The following is a 22683-nucleotide window of genomic DNA, read 5'->3' on the forward strand; positions in this document are numbered from 1 at the left end:
AGTTTACAGTAGTAAAATTTTTGACAGGAGTACTGTTAATAGGTGGATGTTAAAATTTTACAAATGTGAAGCTGGTAAAGCAACAATTGAGGACGCACCCTGCAGTAGACAACCAGTTTCTGTGACTGACGAGAAACATCAAATGGAAGTAGACTATTTGCTTCAAAGGACCGGTGACTCACCCAGCAACGCATCGCTATTCAGTTAGTCATATCTAAAGAACGAGTAGGCAGTACTGTCGAGCAATTGGGTTACCTTAAAATTCTGTGCACGATGGGTACTGCAAACTGTCAGATGGTTCTCCGCAAACTGAAGGGTGAGCCTATTCCGCATTCACCATACTCACTGGATTTGGCTCCAAGCGACTTCATCTCAAGAAAGATCTGAAAAGGAAATCATACACCACCGACGATGAGGTGAAGGAAGCTGTGGTCACTTGAATCTGAGAAAGATTGCCAGAATTTTTCAGCGATGAAATACAAAAACTTGTCACACGTTGGGAAAAGTGTAAATGGGGATTATATTGAAAAATAAATACTGCATTTTACACCTACGGTATTGTACTTATTGATTTTTTATTTCATTCCAATATCTTTTTTCAGTCCCATGCTACGCGTGTACGTGCAAAATTTATCAGCCTAGCCTCGTATATTAGTCACGTTCACAAGATGATAGTACTCAAACAATAAAGTTCTAAAACAAGTTTATGTGACCATAGTCTATACGGATAGTTTACTGCAGTCACCTAAGCGTGATACCAACCCCGAAAAGGTTAATTATATTTAAAATAAATTGTGGGAAAGACTTTTTTTAAACGGTTCAGTATTTTATTAAAGTTGGCAATGGAAGCAAAATAAACTTCTTTTTTGTAAGCCAAACTATTATATTGAGTAATACAATAAAATTATCATTAGGAAAATACAAAATTTTATTAAAAAAAGACGGAAGATAAAACCATACATAAGCTAAAACTAATACAAAATACACAAACAAATAAAATAACACTGACAACTGTCAGTATTTTTTTGCTTAATCCAGTAAAATTTCCACTGAAATAGAATTTTTCATTCAAAATTTAGTCAGACAAACAGAAATACAACTGGTAACTGTAGGATATTCCTACATGTTTTTCTTTAATACATTAGCAAATCTCAACCAAGTAAAAATCTCATTTTAAAATTATACATACAAAAAATCACATAAGCTATGAGAGTATTTTTAAATAATCTTGATAATGGATTATGAGAGCTGTGGCATCAGTGATGACAACAACGATGATGGTAATAATAATGCTAAATGTATAAACTTACCAAATAGAAGAAAATTCATTGTATTTATTTTAACAGATAAAGTTTCATTGTATTTACAAATATCTTTTCAATATAATCATAAAAGTTAATATAATAATGAGTAATAAGATCTGCATTGATGAATTATAAATAATCTCATCTCCAGATTCTAAATTGTCAGTAGAAAATACATCAAATATTTTTAACCATGATGTGAATGAACCTATTGGTGAATATTGTTTTTGCCAAAACCTAAAAGAAATAAAAATAAAATATTAATAAAGAAAAAAAAAATTTTATAAGTAGAAAAGTATTCTATTTGTAATATAATTTAATACGCTAAGAATTGATTAACAGATAAACATCTATATTTAAATAAAAAATAAAACAATTTTTTTTTTAAGAACACACTAATCAAACATGCAATTATCTATGACATGAAATTATTATCAAATAAATTTTTGTTAGTGTCATCCCTTAGTGAATGTAATGAGTTAAAAGAAAATGAAAAAATGTAACCCTCTAAATTCTAAATCAACAACTAGCTTACTTATTTAAGATTCAAAAGAGAAAGGCATACTAAAACATAACTAAAAACATTTTACTTTCCTGTCTAGATAGTTCTATAGCAGATGTATAGCTCTAGAAGGGAAAGATTGATCCAATTTTGGCATATACGGTTTTCACCAGATCTTGACATTTTGACACCTATGGAACCCAAAAAACCGGATGGAAATTTTCTGAATGTTAACGTGTGTGTTTAGTGTTGGCCTCTGGATCACCGTATATCTCCACTAGTGGACTGATTTTTACTAAACTTGGTCAGATTACTTTTATATATAGGGCATTGATGCCATTAAATTTTCAAATTAAAATGTAAAGAGGGTGGGCTGTAGAGCAAGGTCATCGTCAATATCCTGAGTTTTCGCCTAATTTAAGTAATATTTTTCTTAGGCATACTTGTTAACAATTAAAAAATAACAACAACAATATTTGCAAAAACATTTTTTGCAAAACTGCACACCAAAACATGCTGTTGTAGTCATCTATTATGCTGTGACATCACAGGTGAGCAATAGAATTAAATAAATAAATAATATTTAAAATATAAAAAAGTAACTTCACTGGCTGGTCAACTCAATGTCTGGTGCATTAAGTTTTGCAGCTACACCAGTCTGCCATTCGTATGACTGAAATTTTTTCTATGTAAGTTGTGAAATTATATTAACTTAGTTAGTGCTGGCTGTCACCGCTAGTACTGCCACACCTGCATAAATTAAATACTGTATGCATGCACACTTTTGTGAATCATTGAATTAAATAATCAAAAAGTATTATATTGACATAAAATAATAAATATTTTAAATTAAGTTGTGTGTGTAGCCATGCATCAGAAACAACCCACAGTTGTAGGACATTTTTAATTACATAAAAGAACTGGCAAATTGATCAAATAAAGACTTGGTTTAAAAAAATAGATTCAAAATACTACTGAAAATAATTAATGACTGAGAAATAAGAATCAGTTAGTACTATAAATTATGTTACAGCATATTAAAATAATACATTAGGTGTTCCAAATGAAGCTGTCACCAATGTTTACAAACATTTAATTTATTAAATACAAAAGAAAAACAATAGAAACAAAAAAATTAACTAAAATTGATTTTTATTTACAGGAAAATCACCATTTGCCTCCAAGTGTGCCTGAATATGTTTCAAAAAGTCTGAAAAACACGGTGATGCACCAAAGGAGTGGTTGCATTTATAAATTAAGCTATGTTATTTTTAGTTCGTTCAGGGTGAGGATTTTCTTGTAAACAGATCCTTTCATTGCTCATACATACAATTTATATAAGATCATTTATTTATGTAAGACCTGGGGATCTCAGTAGACAGATGTGCTTTGAAATTAGCATATCCTCAAAAACTTCAGGGAAAAATTTACTTTGCAAATTTAGTGTAACATTGGCAATGTATACCATCGCTCCAACTTCCATCAATATCTTCCTCATTTAGTAGGCTGATGAAAAGCTAAATGATTTCACTGTAATAATGTTCTGCGTTCACTGTGTTTTGGAAAAACTGAATGATTTTCTCCATACATGAAATAGCACACAAAAGTATTATTTTTTTGTCATGTTGATTTAAAATCTCACGAGTTTATTCAAAGGCCATAATAGACTGTTCTGGCAGTTTACATGGCCTGATAAATTAAGCCGTGTTTCATTTGAAAAATTATGTTACATCGAAAATGTCTTTTCCTTTTTAATTTATAAAATTAAAAAACCACTGGCAATATTCAGTATGTTTAGGAAAATCACAGTATCATGTAACCAATGTACTGCAATTATTTTGTATTGCTGTGATTTTAAATGTTTCATTGTACTCTGTGAGTACTACTCTTTTAGATTTCTGTTTCTTGTCTCAATTTTTTGATAGATTTTATTTTTAGGGCTTTAAGCTACGTGATCAAAATTAAACATCTTTTTCTCTGTCAGGAAGGATGGTATTCCATACTTAGCAACGTCTTTGAAAGATCCAATTTCTCTGAACTTACTGATCAATTTTTGCACAAATATTATGGTGTGCAACATTTGGAAACCTTTGTTAACATTTTTCATGTATTCTGTGTACTCACCACCAAGACAAACTCATTTTAATAAAAAAAAAAAAAAAAAAAAAATTAACTTCAAGTGTTAAAACCATTGTTAAATACTGGAAACAAAAACTAGATAAAATTTTTAACGGTTATTGAAATACTGTCAACAATGAAACATGGAAATAATTTGTGAACAAGGTCAGCTGCTAGTTTTACTGCTGACAATACCAGAAAGTAAGTTAAATTTGTACAGGTCACACTTACATTTGGAACACCTGTTATATGTGTTTTTTCTATGTAAGTTGTGAAACTACATTAATTTAGTTAGTGCTGGTTCTCACCACTAGTACTGCCACAACTGCACAAATTAAACATGTGTGCGCACTTCAGTTAAAATCATTGAATTAAATAATCAGAAAATATTATATTGAAATAAAATAATTGTATATTTATATAAATGTGATATATTTAAGTAAGGAAACAACTTTATACTGCATATCTGTGAGGTATTTGGATGCGAAAAGAAATGTGGTTTTATATAATTAAAAAAAAAAATCAGCATTATGGTGGAATTTTAATTTTTGTCCAGCATATTGAATCAAACTTAATTTTTTTTAATAGTAAGTACGACATATGACAACAAATGATTTTGATTTAAAATTTTACAAGAAAAAGAAATGGTGAAACCTGTGTTTCTGTCAATGTCTTCATTATTGAGTTATAAGCATTCAAAGTTGCAATAATGGAAAAAATCGTGCTGCATAAACAATTTTATTGCATTTTACATTCATAATGCACACAATAATGAATTTTAAAGAGTGCTATAATATTAATGATAATATTAAACAATAACTAATAATTAAAAACACAACAACAAATTAGATGGCTATATCAGTGGATATTATTTACATTATATATTAAAATATTTATTTTAACATTTTAAATAAATGTTTTTGATTTTAAATAAATGATTTCACTGTAATAAGCTACAACTCGCCCAAGAACTTTTGAAAAATGATTTGACCATCAAGTTGAGTATTGTGATATTATAATGCAAAAATTAGACATAGACAGAGATTTTTCTAGTTAAATAACATTTACTGATGAAGCAACTTTTATGTTAAATGGCCATGTGAAAAAGCAAAACTGTCAATACTGGAGCAATAATAATCCCAGACGGATGTTGGAAGCTCATACATAGCACCCTCAGAAAGTGAATGTCTGGGCGGGAATTGTTGGTCATTGTATTGTAGGCCTTTTATTTTAAATGACAAACTTACAAGAGATGCTTTACTGAAACTTGTTAGCCAATAGATTTTACCAAATATCCAGGAAAATGTTAGACAAGAATTAAATAATAATGTTTGGTTTTAGCAAGATGGGACACCACCTCATTAATATCTAAGGCCACGGCCAATTTGTAGAAGAGGCACAGAATCTCCTGCCAGGTCCCCAGACCTGTCTCTTTTGGATTACTTTTTTTCGGGGGTTCCTGAAACATGATTACAAAACAAAATCTGCAGATATTGATGAATTGAAAGTAATAATTGATAAATCTGCTCGTGTACCACCAGACATGATACAACAAGTAATAAACAGATATTACTTGAGTTTAGAGGGGTGGTAGAGCCCCAAGCTGAAGAGGGGAAGCATTTTGAACATTTTACAGAATGGTAGGTATGCTTTCAAAATTTATTTCATTAGTAATTTACGATCGATAACATTTATTTAAAATTTTTAAATAAATATTGTAATATTTAAAGTAAATAATATGAATTGATATAGCCATTTTATTTATTTTTGTGGTGTTAATTATTAGTTATTGTTTATTATCATCAATATTATAGCATTGTTATTGTATGCATTATGAATGCAAAATGCAATAAAATTGTTCATGCAGCATGTTTTACCTCATTTTATTAACACGATTTTTCTGTCATTGCAACTTTGAATACTTATACCTCGATAACGAAAGCATTAACAAAATTATGGTTTTCACCATTGTTTTTCTTAAAAAAATTCTAAATTAAAATCATGTCCACCTTCTCATTTAAAAAAAATTAAGTTTGATTCAATGTAGCAGACAAAAATTATAAGCCCACCATAATGCAGATTTTTTAAAGTTATGTAGCACCCCAATTCTTTCTGTCTCCAAATACCTCTTTGATAAACAGTATAAAGCTGTTTCCATACTTAAATATCACCCAGTGTATCCAATATATATATATATATATATATATTAAATACATTATTTAGTATATTCCAATTAATAATTATTAACAAAAATTACCCATAAACACACCAAAATAGCAATTTTAAAATAATTTTTGTAGAGTGCAATTGTGACAATCTTAGCAGTACACATATATAAATAATAATAATAATCGCAAAATTAATTTACCCATTTATGTAAAATGGTATTGAATCCATGGACTCATCAACAAAAATAGTTATAAAATAAAAAAGTTATAAAATAGTATGTCAGTGTAATGCATTGTAATAGTACATTGTAATGGCATATGTCATTACAACCTAACATCAATTTACAAAGGTTATATTGCAAAATTTATATTAAGCTTGCTAGTTCAATGTGCTCAGAGATGATTTTTATGAAATTTTAGTTTATATCAAGGGAATTTTAGTTATTTATTACATAACTGAAACAAATAATTCAACAATGATGTATTGTTTTTTATAAGAATTAGGAAAATAATTAAAAATATAATAATAATTGTTTTAAATAATTACAAATACAAATATAAAATAGAAATAAAACAAAATTCAACATAAAGTAAGAGGAATAATCTTTTTTTCTCATTCTAGTTAATATCTTTATATTTTTCCAATATTTACTGTTTAGATTAAAATAATAAAGAAGCAATAAAACTGATTAAAACACATAAACTGAAATCTTTATTATGAACATAAATGTCCCCATCTGTCAGTCATTTACAACCATACAATACTATCTTCATTTGTTCATATGTACATGTTTTGTTTTTATTAACAAATCTTTATTAGGAACTCTGTTTTTATCATTATTTTATTTAAGTTTTAATAAAATAAAAAAAAAAAAACAATAAGTAATAATTAAATTCACTATGAGAAAGGGTAAAATAATAATATAGCCGAAAATCTATGTAACGAAATGAAGAATACCGGGAGAAAATTTATTAAATAGAGGTCCTTCAGAAAAATTACTGCTGAACTGTACGTATGCACTGAACAATAGAAGGAGTATGTGTTAAATTTTTTCTAAGAATTCTATTTTAGGTCTACATACTGTAGATAAAATGTCTCCTTTAGGTAAACGAATAAACATTTGCACTAATTTTAGTGCTCTGTGTTAGTTTATGGATTTCAGGAAATTCCACTACTTTAATGTATAGGCAGACAATAACAGCAGAACACATGTTTAAATCTTATGTTAGCATTTTATTGTTAATAGGTTATAAGAGAATCTTGGAAATTTTCGCTTATCAGTTCAATAAAAATAACCTGTCATTCTAAACTTTTGTCAAGAATAATTTGTTTGTATACAGTTACAATTTAGGTATGGAAATCAAAAGAATAACTACCTTAAACTCACAGAGATGTCCAAAATACTAAATTTAATGTCATTATTTTTAAAAACCTTTTTGTAAAAATTACTGTACGTTTCTATATACTGTATTATGTTAATATGCAGTATGTCACCATTTTTATGTAGAGGTATGAATATTTTAAGTAGAGGTAAATTTAAACATAGTTTTATTGAAATGTCATGGTGCAGTAAAAAAATTTGGTAAAATCAAGGTTGTTGTATAGAGGTTCAATTGTATTAAGGGTTGAAATATTATATTTTAATTCATCAATTTTTTTTACCTTTTCACAGTAAAGTTTCCAGTGTTTGTCGATCATCAAATTCATTTTATCTTCACACAGTTTCTGCACTTCTTGTGTTGTGGCTTGTAATATGTTGTTTTACCTGTGACTATATCGTCTCAATTGGATTTAAATCAGGATGGTAAAGTGGAAGCTCCAGAAATTGATATTCACTTCTTTCCAACAATTCGCCAAGTTGGTATCATTTTCTGTTACTTCTGTTCAACTTAATTAGTTCATATGATTGCGGTTTAAGCCTTTGAGGCAAAAATGGGGTACAATATGTCTGTAGCCAAACAGTCATGTCTTGTTTCTTGTTTGATGACACTGGAAATTTTTCAGAAAGGGTATTATGATACAGAGTATTATCAATAACAACTACAGACTCAGGAGGAAGGTTAGAAACTAATATTTCTTCAGTCCATTTCAAATAATTTATAGTATTCATGCGATCATGGTAGTCATTACTTTTTGATTTGGCTGTCCAAGATAACATTTCATTTGGACTAAAGTCCATTTCACCTTCGACATGAATTATAATTAAGTGTTCATCTTTATTTATTGGTAGATGAAGTCCTGCTATGCTGTCATCAGCCCATGATTTTGCCATCAAATGAGATGATAGAATATAGGATTTATCTAAGTATACGATCGCCCGGTTACATTTCTAAAATCACTGATTGCCTGCAAATATGAAATCCTTTTCTGTGTAATATCATGTTTTTCAACTAAAATTTTCCTTTCATTTTCTGTTTGCACCACTTAAAAACTAATACTTTCAAAATTCTTCATAAATTAATTTCACTACAGTTAAAATTAATTTTAATTCACAATTCTTTACAGTTTGTTAACTGTTGGCAGCTTCCCTACCTTTGACCAAAATTCATTCACCGTTCATCTAATCACATCTTTATTAAAATCATCTAATCCGGTTAAGAATGTTTTTTTTTCAAGGTGACGAATGAACATTTTGGCCCTTTGGATCGAAGAAGTTCTATTTTTTCTTTTCTTAGACTTTGAACCTGAGTCCTGAAAATGCTGCAGGCAACTGCAGTTTTCTTTTCACACTTCTGTCCAGCATTTAAATGCTTGAAGTTTTTGAATTTTTCAACAACTAAAGATTCTTTCTTCTTGAAATCATAGACATTGTTTAGAATTTTGTGCGCCTCTCTTCAAAGTTTTTAAACTTTCACAACAGACTTAAATTCAGCCTTAATTATTTGCATGTGAACGAACTACTTTAAAAATTTTGAACTGTAAACCACGATAAAATGTTTTTTAAAAATATCATATTGTACATTAACTGACTATGACACAACACACACGACACAAGGACCGTACTGAGAGGCAGAACTACAGAACTCAACTTGATAAATATGGAAAAGCAAAAGAGAAACAAAAATAAAATAAAAATAATTATTTTGTATTTGAAGAATCGTATCACTTTCTCAATACTGTAAACACAAAAATACATTGCATTCTAAAGAACAGTTGCTTCATGTTTATGCTACTAAGAGATGACTAATTATGGTGTGCTAATATTCAGAGAACAATGGTATAGCAGTTAAGTGTGGGCTGATTGGGCTGATACGTAGCAGCTGCTGAACTTGTTCAAAGAATCAGAAATGTCAAAGAAATCAAAAGCAAAAGGCTACGATGAGAGGACAAATCATGAAATAAATGTTGGCAGTAAGAAAAAGAGATGTGTAAAGGAACACAACCAATAGGAGACTCAGAATAGAATGGTTAGACCAGATGACTAAGTGTGCTTGGGAAAGAATAAAAATCATTATAGAAGTGGTTAAGTCACAGAAAAGCAGAGAAAACTTGTTGATGAGTCTAAATACCATTCGGGGAGTATACACAGTTATGGAATTAAAACTATTTTTATTGACTTATAATCATTTGATGCAATTTTCCGTTAATATCGGTTCTGTACTGTTTTTTAGATCTTACAATACTTACTTCAATCTTCATCCTCAATTAACATTCCATTAGCGATAGCTGAATGGTTTATAGTCTCTAAATTTAGTACTTCAGGTCTAATATTTCAGGGGAAGGTGAAATATTAAAAAAGAAAGCCTGACTGCTCTAAGGTCACTCTTTAATTTCTGAAGGAAAATAAATTTTATTAAAGCATGTAATTGGATTGGTCAACAGAAAATTATGTTCACTTAATATGCTATTTTCATCCTGGATAAAAACATCCTGATCTCCTAACAGGTAGTGCATTGAGTACCTTGAAGTTAACTTGTAAATTGGAATGCTCATAACATATTATGGTTTTTGGTGGGTTCTTTCAAAACACCCATAATTTTTCTATAATCCATTCTTTCCTCATTTAGATTTTGTAGATCTAAGTTAAACCATTGTTTGGCTTATCCTAAGGGTGTAGGGACCTATAGAACCAGTGCACACTTGATCCTACCTTGTTCAGAGACTTATGTTTTTATCTGCTCATTACAAAATAATACTATTGGTAATATGTCTTTCAAGTAAAGCCAGATCCCCTAATCCCTCATAATAAGATAGAATGTAATCTGTTTAATTTTTTTTTAATAAATCATTTTCTTGTTTACTACTTCTTGTTTAATCATTTACTTGTTTATTCATTTGTCCCCCTTCGAGTAACAACCTATGCAAGCAACCCAAGCAAGCGCAGATGAACAACAGCTCCACAGAGAGCTGTATTTCACCTTACAGTCATGCTCTTCCACCTCAGTCTGAGGACTTTGTACTGTGGTACTCTCTAGAAGACCCACCTGGAAGCATCCATCCCAGACTTTGGTTTGGTCCTCTCTTCCCAGACTTTGGTTTGCAGAACCCCAGCCACGAATCCGAAACTGCTTCAAAGTGGTACTGGCTTTTCATCATGGTGTCTATTAATCATTTACCACAATCTGCCCTGTTACTGCAATGCAGCAGCAACATTCCTTCCCCCCATTTCAAGCACTGAAAAATGACATGTTCAGGAGTATCAAGTTCTTGGCAGTATGGGCACAGAAGATCCTCCGCCCTTCTCCTACCATGCAGATAGGAGTGGTATTCCTTACTGTGTCCAGTAAGGAATTGAGTGAGCCAAAACCCCAGCTCACCAAAATCCCTCTCAGCCCTTGGCTGTATACATAGAATCAAGTGATGCGTCCATCTTCCCATAGTTTACGAATCCCACCTGGCCTGCCAGTCTCTGGCAACAGCCACTCTTATCCCCTCCTTAAGCTTCCCCTGATAACTCATCGTACTGGCCTTTATTAACTGTTGCATTGACAGCATGCCTATAATCACCAGCACTGCCTCTGTAGACACCGAAGCGTATGCTGATGCTACTCTTAGGGCCATCCGACACTGAACACTTTCCAAGCACTTTTTATAATAGTCTACCAACACTGTTCTTACACAAACCGATGCACCATAAAACAAAACCGAGTTGGCCACCTAGGCATACAGTCTCTTCTTGCTTGCTTGTTTGAGGTCCTCCAACATTTGACATGAGTTTCATGAGGTTCTTGATGGTCCATCCAGCCTTCTCACATGTCTCTTATACATGATTCATAAACAACCATTTACCATCTAACCATATCCTGAGATACTTGGCAGTCTCTCAAGATTGGACTGCTACTCCATCAATTGTTATTTGGAAGGGCCCCAGCTGTCTTCTCCCCACCATAAGGATAAACAGTGACTTCTCATGTGACAGCCAGAGCCCAGCCCCCTCCATCCATTCACTGACCATGGTAGTGGCAGCGTTTGCCACCTGAGTCACCTCCTCCTCAGTTTTCACCACCCCCACCAAAGCCAAGTCATCCACATAAGCCACTGGAACCACTGCTACTGACTTTCATATGGCTTGCGTAACTTTTCATTCACTCTGTACAACATGAGTGAGATTATAATAATGAAATTAGTAATAACAACAAGAAGTTTTGTTTATTCGTTATAGTCCTTTATTTTAGTGTGAGTATTATGATTACCTTTAGTACAAACACACAAATTATTTAGTTTACTAATAATTAATAAAAATATCTATCAACAAAGAAAAATAAATAAAAACTTAGTTTACAAATAATATTTTACTTAAAAAAGAAGAAGAAGAAGATAAAGAAAAATCTTACTTTGAAAGTGTTGATTTTGATCCCATTTTATAAAATTTAACAGATGATTTTAAAATGAAATTTTTTCTTGACGAGCTCATTGACAAATCTGAGGTATCATAAATCCACTTTTCACCAAGAAATCTGAAAAGAAAGATAAGTTAGTAAAATAGTACACAGTATATATTATTTATGTTTTATTATATCAATTAAATTTTTATTGTGTGTACTGTTTTTCTCACTGGTCAAATTGAAAAAATAGCCAACTGTTGAGCCCAGAAAGATTTATTGTGTGGTGTAGTTTCAATTAACCTCATTCATTGTTATATCAGTTATTTCAATTAAAAAAAAAAAAAGTATTTTTACTTCAGTGGTAAACTACTTTATACAAATAACATATTCTGTAAAATAAATAAATCAAACATTTAGATCAGTGTTTCTAAAACTGGTGGTTGGGGTGATAGCAAAGGAGGGGGTTGTGAAAATAGCTTACAACTTTACATGTAAGCAATGAAATCATTTTATGATAAAATCATTTAGTAGAAACATTTCACTTACATTTATAAGTAATACATGTAAAGAAAATAAATTAACGATATGGTTGCGTTTATTTTTCATTCAAATCTTTCTCCGTACATGGATCTATGTTAAAAATATACAAAAGCAAATTGTTTTCAAGTGATTTTGGTGATGATTTTGATAGACAATTCCTACATTTAGTTTTTAATGCAACCATAGATGAAAAACATTTTTCCCAGAGGTAAGGTGCAGTGAAAGGGATAAATATGATCAATGCTCCTACAAGGAATTAATATTTTCACTGGTTCTGTAACTAAATCTCCATAATCAAGTCACAAGATTACTCCACAATCAAGCCAAAAGATATCTGAATCTTCAGATGTGAATTGTAAGTGTAATGTTTTATTTGCTGACATTTCGATGAGCTGGTTGAGAATCACAACTGGTAACTTAGCAACTGCAACAAGGTTTTCACTAAATTAATTCAGTACTCATCTCTTCAAGAAATCATTTTTATTTTCCAGGAAATACTCTGCCAAATGAATTTTTAGCTCATGCAAATTCATCTTCATGCTATCCAAACTGTGGTGTCTTCTTCATCCAAATTTTTCTCAATATAATCAGAAGTGAGTGAAAACATATCAAGATTTTTGCTTTGAAGATGAATAATCCAGATGTCAAGTTTCTTACTGAAAACATGAACTTTGTCATTAATAAAATGTTTTTATCACATCCTTGTAAATTCACATTCAAGTTGTTTAAATGCACAAATATATCAGCTAAGTAAGCCAACAGCAATATATATTCATTATTCAGTAAAAACATATAGAATGGCGTTTGTTTATCCTGGAAAAATATTAATTCATCTCACAATTCAAATAACCAGGTATTCCCCTGTGAAAACCATCTGATTTCTGTTTGGAAAAAAAGAGATTTTTCTTTTTGTCCCACTTTATCACTTAGTTCAGCAAACAGCCTATTCTGTAATGGTCAACTTTTAATAAAATTAACCATTTTTACAGCTTTACAAAGAATTTATCTGAAATCTTTCAATATATTTTTTTTGACAAGAGCATGTCTGTGAAGGAAGCAGTGTGTCCATTCTGCCTTTAGTGTAAGACAATCTTTTAGTTTTTCATAAATCCAGTGTTGTCGCCTTTGCACCATCACTACACACTACAATACATGTTGTCCAATCTATGTTATAGTGTTTAGTAGTTTCATAAAAAAACATTTTCCTGCTGCAAGATCAGGAACTGATTTGCAGAACGTATTTTCTTTGATTGATCTGTCCCTATCATATTAATATCTTCTCACAAAACATAAGAATTGAGAAATGTTTGCAACATCTGTTGATTCATCAAACTGAATACTAAAAAATTCACTTGCTGAATTATCTGATTGCGAATATTGGCAGCCATGTCATCAATTCGCCTGTGTCATTAGAAAGTGGAATTTTTTTCTATTTTTTTTGGCTTCTTCCTTGCTTACTAAAACACTGACCATATCAATTGCAGCAAGCAATATGAGATTTTCTGTTGTTGTATGGGATTGGACATCTAAGCTAGTCTTAGTGCTATGAGACAAGATGCTTCAACTGTACTTTCATCAGTATGGCTTGATTTACAAGTAGAAGTTTGTTGATTTCTCAAAGTATCTAATTTTCTTTCAAAAGATTCCATAGTTTGCTTTTATGATCCAGATGTTTAGTTTACAAATATCAAATTAATTTTGATTGCTTCATGCTTTCATTGAAGAGGATTTAAAAGCAAATGGAGCACTGTGGCTTTCCATCCAACGAGGTAAAACCATAATTTAAGTAACTGTCATTGTACAATCTTGTCTTTTTACCAATCGATTCACTGGATGTAGTTGGCTCACTTCATTTTTTCACTAATTTATCCATTTTTCATCAGAATCTAATTGGAAAAAAAAAAAAACTGTTACATTGTTTGACTGCACGCCAAAAAAACCAAAACCTCTATTATTATTATTTTCAATGAAACTACCACTTTTAGAAACTTAAATAATGGCACCAGATGCACGCTTTGCATTTGTAACTAAACTGAAGTTTTCCAATCCTTACACCTCTTTTGTACTGCTGAGAGCAAAACATGTCCAAACGTGTCTCACAGCGAATATTATGCAAGAAGACTAAATTACAAGTAACATGCATACACATCAAGTTGGAACCTGTAAATTTCTCATGTTTGTACACTTCATACATACATGTTTACACCCATCGCTATCAATGGAGCTAAACAATTTTAATTAGGTTTCATTGGGTAGTGGTTGGGGGAGGATGTCATAAAATATTCATTATATTTTTTTCTGTGGATCATGGAGCTAAAAAGGTTGAGAATCACTGTTTTAGATATTTATCTATTTAAGTCATCACACAACAACAAATTCCTAATTACAGAGATGGAGAAAGACAGTTATTTTTTTAATGGAAAATTGGTTTTAAATTCTGCACTAATCAATTCACTGGAAAAAAGACAATGATTACACTACATTAATCTATACCACTAGTCAATTATTAGGAATACTATTGTGATTTTATTATTGTTAGATGTTCTACATAATCAATTTATAATGAGTACTAAAATAAATATTTTCAATAGCCGAGATAATGAAGTTGTAATTTGGTTCTTGATGGGAAAAAATTACCTGTTGAAGAAAATCTTACAGACAATCTTATAAGATTTGTCTAATGTAACAGCGACAATCATGTTAAACATTAGTATTATCAGCTTTGATGATAAAAATAACTAAATACAACCATGAATTTTTTATTAGGTAGATGTATTGGCACATATGTTGGTGCAGGGACTAAAAGCCTGTGTACTTCCATTTTGCATGCATTGATGTCTGTTACAAACAAAATAAAAACACTGTCATTTTCTATGTCTTTTGTGGTAAGGTAATATATATATATAAAACAGGTTTCATAATCTTCCTGTAGAGAATGTAATTGGGTTGAGTTTTATTCTAAATTATATACAGAAGTTGTGATTTAGGCCTACTTTCTGTTCTATAACAACTAATAACAGTAGGATCATTCATAAATCATACATGATTAATGTGCTATTTATAAATTGTTGTACACACAACACACAATTCTAAGAATTTCATTTACTTATTTTTAATCTACTTGAATCATTGCGCTGTGAAAAAGCATGTCACACATTGCTTGTAATTATATTCTAGAAATGCTTATTATACAATGTAGAAGCATTTATTGCATGTATATTTTACTTAATGAAATGAATAGCTGTTAGTGATTTATTTTTACTATTTGCTGTGTTGTTTTTAAGGCTTTGTCATAAATTTAGTTGTCTAAATTTTTTTTTCAATATAGTTATTTTCTTTTAAAATGCTCAATTTAGTTGGAAAAGGTACAGTAGTTCATAGTCAGGTGAGGGAAATTGTATTCAATGTATACAATTTCTTTATACTAAACAATTCGTAACTGGAATAATGAGGAAAATTGAAGTGCTGAATATGGTTGTTGTAGCGGTAAAAGTATCAAAACGAATTGTCCATAGAATTTTAGCAAAAGGTAAATCAAATGAAACTGAGAAGCCATCCATGTTTGTTTTGCTGAGAAAACATGTAAATTGCCCCAATACTGTGTGCAATTTAGATGTTTGACAAGGATGCTTTGAGATTTTTAATAAATAAATTTTATGTAACCAACAAATGCATTCCTACTGTGAAAAGAATTATGAAAAAAGCCCACAATTTCGTGGGCTTTTTTCATAATTCTTTGTAAGGGAGTGAAAGGTCTTTCAGGAGAATAGTACGTGAAATGAGATTTAGATGGAAAAAACAGAATACAATCGGAAAATACTGATAGAACGGCATGACATTAAAATGCAAAGAATTAAATTTTTATAACAAATTTCTCTCTTTTATGAAGAAGAAAGACCAATTGTATACACAGATGAAACCTAAACTCACAGTAGTCGTGGGACAATAAAATCATGGGCAGACAGACAAACTGAGGGACCGAAAAAACCAGTATCCCAGGGCTCACTATTAATAATTGTTTATGCCGACTATAATAAAAGATTCATTAATAATGCTTTACTTATGTACGAGTCAAATAATAAAGGAGATTATCACAAATCGATGGGTTCGAACACAAAATGGCTACAGGAGAAGTTTATTTCCAACTTGCCAGCTCGGTAGGTCATTATACTAGATAATGCATCGTATCACAACATTCTGCTATAAAAACAGGCAAATTGTAACTCTTTAAAAAACGATATGATAAAACGGTTAGCTGAACAACAAATTAACTGTTTCCTGCTATGATGAAGACTGAATTATATATTATTATAAAATTGTACAAAGAAATTCAAATGAAATTTCTAATAGATAACATTTTTGGAAATTATGGTTGTACAGTTCTATGATTGCTACCTTATCACCTGACTTAAACGCCATTAAAATGATTTGGAGTCAAGTGAAAGCGCAAGTATCTAAAAGAAATATAACTTTTAACATGTCATATGTTCTTAAGTTAACTGAAGAGAAATTTCATAAAGTGACTGAAGCTGAGTGGAGCAATTTCTCTGAGCATGTTGTCAACGTTAAATAAATACATAAGATGAACATTTATATGATGTATAGATCAAAAATTTTGTGATAAATGTGAATTCAGAATCGGACACGAGCTCTTTAGAATCTACCGATGACAGCAACTTCAGAATTTGCAAGTTACTGCAATAAAGTTAGTAGAAAAGATGATTATTTAAAGTACTTTAAAATAATAATATTAATTGGGATACTAAACTAGTTTTAATTAAATAGCATCGTATATATTTTTAGTTATAAATAACATTTGTATTAAACTGGAAATGTTTTCAGTCGGCCTAGTACCATGCCAAATGTTGGCTGAATGCTAGTAGTTTTTTTGTGCCAACTTACATGCTGATAGTTCTATAGATGATTGGCTTTTACTTTTTTCGAAAAGCATACTGAATTAACAAACTTTAAAAAAATAGTCTATTGACAGCCATTTCTCAGTTTTTGTAAGATATTTTTATTTTTGTCGATAGCGAAAAAAATTCCACTTTCAATTTTTTATGACCTTATGACCTTTTTTACTGTGGTTACAAGTGGTTAAAGTTATACCATACCAACCATTAACAGATCATTGTAATTTCATCTTGACAAAAATACATATATAAAATTTATGTCCTTACTTCAAAATATAGAACACAGATTACCTCAAAGAGAGTTCTTGGACTCTAGTTTCTTTTATTGTTTATTAATAACCTAACTCAAAATCTTGAGCCATACATAGATAACACAACTATATCTATATCTGAAGATATTATTTAAAAAAATTGAAACCTTAAGTTTAAAAATTATTTAACAGATGGATTGTAACCATTTAAATTTAAATATAGATAAAACTGTTACATTGTGCTTCTCAGGTAGACATAAAATTGCTGATTGCATGGATAGAATTCTCATTAATGATAATGACACACCTCTGGACTGGTTTAGTGATAAACTTATATCACGAATAAGCTGATTTCTATGTTGAACGTTTTTAGGTTCAAATCCTACTAAAGGCAGTTACTTTTATATGGATTTGAGTACTAAATCGTAGATATGAGTGTTCTTTGGCGATTGGATTTCAATTAACCACACATCTCAGCAATGGTCAACCTGAGATTGTACAAGACTACACTTCATTTACATTCATACATATTCTCATTCATCCTCTGAGGTAATACCATGGTGGCTAAACGGAAAAAGAAAAAAAAAATTATGATAATATTTCTGTTGCTCACAAAGTGAAATTTCTTAGTATTTTATTAGATGACAAGATTTTGTGGGATGATCAAACTGATTTCATTTGTAGCAGAATCCACCCATTTCGTTTTGCTCTGAAATTTTTTAATAAAATTCTGTTTATTTCATCAGTAATAGATATTTGTCATACCTCCATATATTATCATACAAAGCATAATGTATTTGTGTATGGAGTTATATGTACACACATAATTTGATGCCAGGTTGGCAACAAGCTGGCATCAACTTATGTACTCGTATATTCACATAAAACAATATGACGATAATGTCAATAAATCCTGAAATTGTTACAGATAGGACAGAATGTCATGAGAGAACCAGGACAGCTGACTCTAAATCTTACAGGATAAGGAAAAAAGATATTTATGTTATAATTAGCCTGACAGCTATATTTAAATAATGATTAAAATAGATATATGAACGTGATTAAAACAGTAAACAGGACTATATTCCTTTGTGTAACTAAACTTTATTAAGTAAACATTTTTTTTTCTTTCTTGATGAATTCACCACAGAAGCTTTGAAGTTTGTACATGGAAACATGGAAATGGATTTTTGTAGTGTATGAAAAATGCCTTGCCTGATTGAAATTTGTACCTGTGACCCTCAGATGAAACACCAAGATACTATTGCTCTGCCATGGCGATCAGTGACATTTAAAATAACGCATTAAATAATTGTTATGTTTATATATATTTAAAAAATTTTAATTATATATTTGTGATGATTTCTGTTCTGCTGTCATTAATTTTTGACATTCTGCTATGTGAAAATTTCAACAAGGATTCCATTCATATTTGTTCACTTTCTATTAACATGCATGTTAACCAACATACGAGTATACAAATATTGTGAAAGTTTAAGTACCATCTGATGAATTCATAAAGAACTTAAGCAGCCTGGAGTCAACAAACATCTAGAAAAATTAATTCCAAATCCTAAATGATGACATAATATTTTTTATTTCATCAAAAAAAGCACTTAATCAAATCATTTTTGATGCTTTATGGTCTGAGAATTATTAAAAACGTTCTTGGATACTGAAATTAGTTCATTGGTCTGAAATATTTCGCACCATTTTTAATTTCTTTCATTCACTGCATTAAATATAATTTTTATAAAGTTGAAAAATCTGTCACATCTCAAATTTCACAAATGGTGGCAACATCGATTGTATTGTTCACTTTAAAGCACAATAAGTCAGATGTAATCGACCATAGGGAAACATGACAAAAGGAAGACTGTAGCAAACAATGTTAAGAAACTGATCAACCTTAAGTCCTAGATGTGTGTTGACCTCTACAAGAGAAATTACTGAATGGTTGTTATTTTTATGATTGCCTTCAATTTTAATAAACATTTCCTAATTTTAATCAAAACAAATTCTTTTCTCTCCAATAAAAACACATGGTGTGTTGTATGTGCTCACATTTTTATTTTGGCTATGGTACGCCAGGTGGCTGCACGCTGCTGTTGTTGAGCATTATCATTTTAATTTAAATCAAAGATTAACAATTCTTATTAATATTTAAATTAATTATTTATATAAAAATTATTGAAACTTATTAATAAAAGAAAGGGATTATAAATTAATATTTAACAGTAAAAAAGGATTATTTATTTAATAAATTATTTAAAAGTATGTTACAATGGACTGCAGGAAAGAAAGACTAAGAATGCAGAGGGAGCGGAAGAGAGTCAGTTGCGCAAAGCTCTCCCCGCGCACCATGTGGTCCGCTCTGCATCAATAGCAGCAGAATAGTAGGAGTATGGTTGAGTTAGAAAACACATCTGTTAACATGTGTGTATTAAAAAATCACAACTCAAGAAGCAACTAAGTTTTATAGGCTAGAAGTAGTCCATTGTCAATTAATTTACAGATTTTTAATTTAATTTCTAATCATAGGTTTAAATTTAGATTTAGTTTTATTTAACTATTAATATTAATTATTTTTGTTGATATTACAGAGATATAAATTTACTTTGTTATTATTACAATATTTAATTTAATTTTTAATTTAAACATCAGGAAAGCATTTTTGAAAGTATTTGTATGAAATGCAGCTTTATATGGAAGTGAAACTTGGACAATCATAGTATCCGAGAAGAAAAGATTAGAAGTTTTTGAAATACAGTGCTATAGAAAAATGTTAAAAATCAGATGGGTGGATAAAGTGATAAATGAAGAGGTGTTATGGCAAATCAATGAAGAAAAAAGCATTTGGAAAAATACAACTAAAAGAAGAGATAGACATAAGGCCACATATTAAGGCATCCTAGAATAGTCACTTTGATATTGGAGGGACAGATAGATGGAAAAAATTGTGCAGACAGGCAACATTTGTAATATGTAAAACAAATTGTTAGGGATTAGGATGTAGCGGGTATATCGAAGTGAAACAAATAGCACTGGATAGGGAATCATGGACAGCTGCATCAAACCAATCAAATGACTGATGGCAAAAAAAAAGAAGTTAAATTCAGTAGTATAATCGTTAAAATATTATTTATTAGATTACTTTTATTTATATTTTATTATTATTTTTATATAATTAATTTCATTTGTACTATTTTATTTACTGTCTTTTCTTTCCCATAAAAAAGGATGGTGCATGGGTTTGTTTCTTTGTTTGATTACATGCTCACATTTTTATTTTACTTACTATTGGCACAGAGCAGACCATGTGGTGTGCTGGACAACTGCAAGCAGCACATGAATGATTCATTGGTTCAAATGATTTATACTTCTTGATATGAACAATTTATCCAAAATTATACTTGTATTTTGGGGATAAAAAAGGAAAACATTGGAGTTAGAGATGGTTAAAAAATCACAACTCAAAAAATAGCTAAAAATGTTCAATATTTTGAAGCTTTACATTGCAAAAGTTTTTGTCATTGTCGGTATGCTAAATTCATGAATGTTATTTAGTTACAGTTGTAAAAACCATTTAATAAAATCATGTGTAATGAAATATAAGCAATGTAACATTTTTTCGGCGCATTTTTTTCTAGTCTTTCTAATAAAATATCATGAAAGCTGTTGATTTGTTTGCGATATGTGCTCACATTTTTATTTCTGTCATCATGGCAACAGAAATATAAAAAAGTAAAATCACAACTTTTTTTTCTTTAATGAATATCTGTAAAATACTTATTATTCTCACAAACATGAAGATATGAATGCACTGTGGGTCCAGGGGGCAGAACTCCCTGTCCAAATGGTTGGGCAAATGAAGCAAGCCCTGACTAGCTAATATATTTTAATAATATATGGTAGATATGAATTTTAAAAACACGCCGACAAAGTATGTTGTGTTTAATTATAAGCTTGTCATTGATTTACATTGATGGCAGTGTCTTATGAAGTGAAGGATATAGATTGCTAATTGAATGTGTATTAAATAAGCAATACATAAATAAAGTAACAAATTAGTTTCAGTCTTCAATTCTGATGATAACATGAAAGTGTTTTTTATTCTAAAGAAAAAAAAAATTTTTTTAAATAGCCTGAATTGAAATATAATTTCACTTTTTTTGTCTCTGGAAGAAAATTTCTTCCAGAGATTTCTTCTGGAAGAAGATATAATACAAACATTCACAAAACATTTAATAATTACTTTATAAAGCATCGAGGATATCTATGGACAAAAAAGAAAACAGGATAAAATATACTACAAGAGAGAATAAAATGTAAAAGAACTTTTAAGCACTTAACAATAGTGCAACAGCTTACATACACAGCTAATTTAATAATCTGAAGAGCACTTAAGGAATAAAGTAAAGGGGGTAAATTATTCATGTTATACTTAATTTTATATTTAAAAAAAATATATATATAACTGTTTTCCTCTCTTACATGAATTATTAAAGTAAGTAGATATTTTGTATATAACTTTTAAGGAAACATAAATGAGCAAATTTTTTAAATTAAATATAAATTTAGAAGTAAATCTATTCATCTAAAAAGAAAAACAATACATTATAAATGTAAAGCTGTTTACCACAGCTGATTTTTATTCATATTAAAAAAATCTACTCGTACATAGAAAAAGACCGTCATTATTTATTCTTTCAATTTATATAACAAATAATTTTAAAAAATCATTATAACCTTTAAAAGTTAACAATTATTTACCCAAGATGGAACATGGACAGTATATGCATTTGGGGTAAGAGGTTGTGTGTGTAAGTATATCTGTTACCATTTTCTTCAAAAACTACTGGACCAATTTCAAAGCGGTTTTTTACATTATATAGGTATCACATCAGAACAGGTTCTTAGATTAGTTTTATGGTAATAAACCACCAGGGTCACTGTCGTAGAAATGTTTCTTCAAAATGGGTTTGTGGAATTTTAATAACTTTTAATTTTTCACTTGTTTTCTTTTATAATAATAAAAGTTGTTGATTCGTTTACTTCAATTCATAATACTTACATAATTATCTATTTTATTTATTTATCTCAATTTAACATTACAGCAAC

At 30.1% G+C, this 22683-nt stretch overlaps 1 protein-coding gene across 6 annotated transcripts in view; it reads right to left on the reverse strand.

Annotated features, from left to right (window-relative positions):
- Positions 1-1314: 1314 nt before the first annotated feature.
- The window catches only part of LOC142323005 (uncharacterized), a 381529-nt gene continuing 360160 nt past the window's right edge, over positions 1315-22683 (reverse strand). For all 6 annotated transcript variants that reach the window (XM_075362100.1, XM_075362099.1, XM_075362102.1 and 3 more), the window contains 2 exons: positions 11868-11990; positions 1315-1541 (listed from right to left, as the gene is read on the reverse strand). In XM_075362100.1, the coding sequence (XP_075218215.1) occupies positions 1364-1541; positions 11868-11990 (301 nt within the window). In that variant the 3' untranslated portion in view covers positions 1315-1363. The remainder of the gene's footprint in view (positions 1542-11867; positions 11991-22683) is intronic.

This window comes from Lycorma delicatula, chromosome 4 (assembly GCF_047948215.1).
Source record: "Lycorma delicatula isolate Av1 chromosome 4, ASM4794821v1, whole genome shotgun sequence".
Lineage (NCBI taxonomy): Eukaryota > Metazoa > Arthropoda > Insecta > Hemiptera > Fulgoridae > Lycorma > Lycorma delicatula.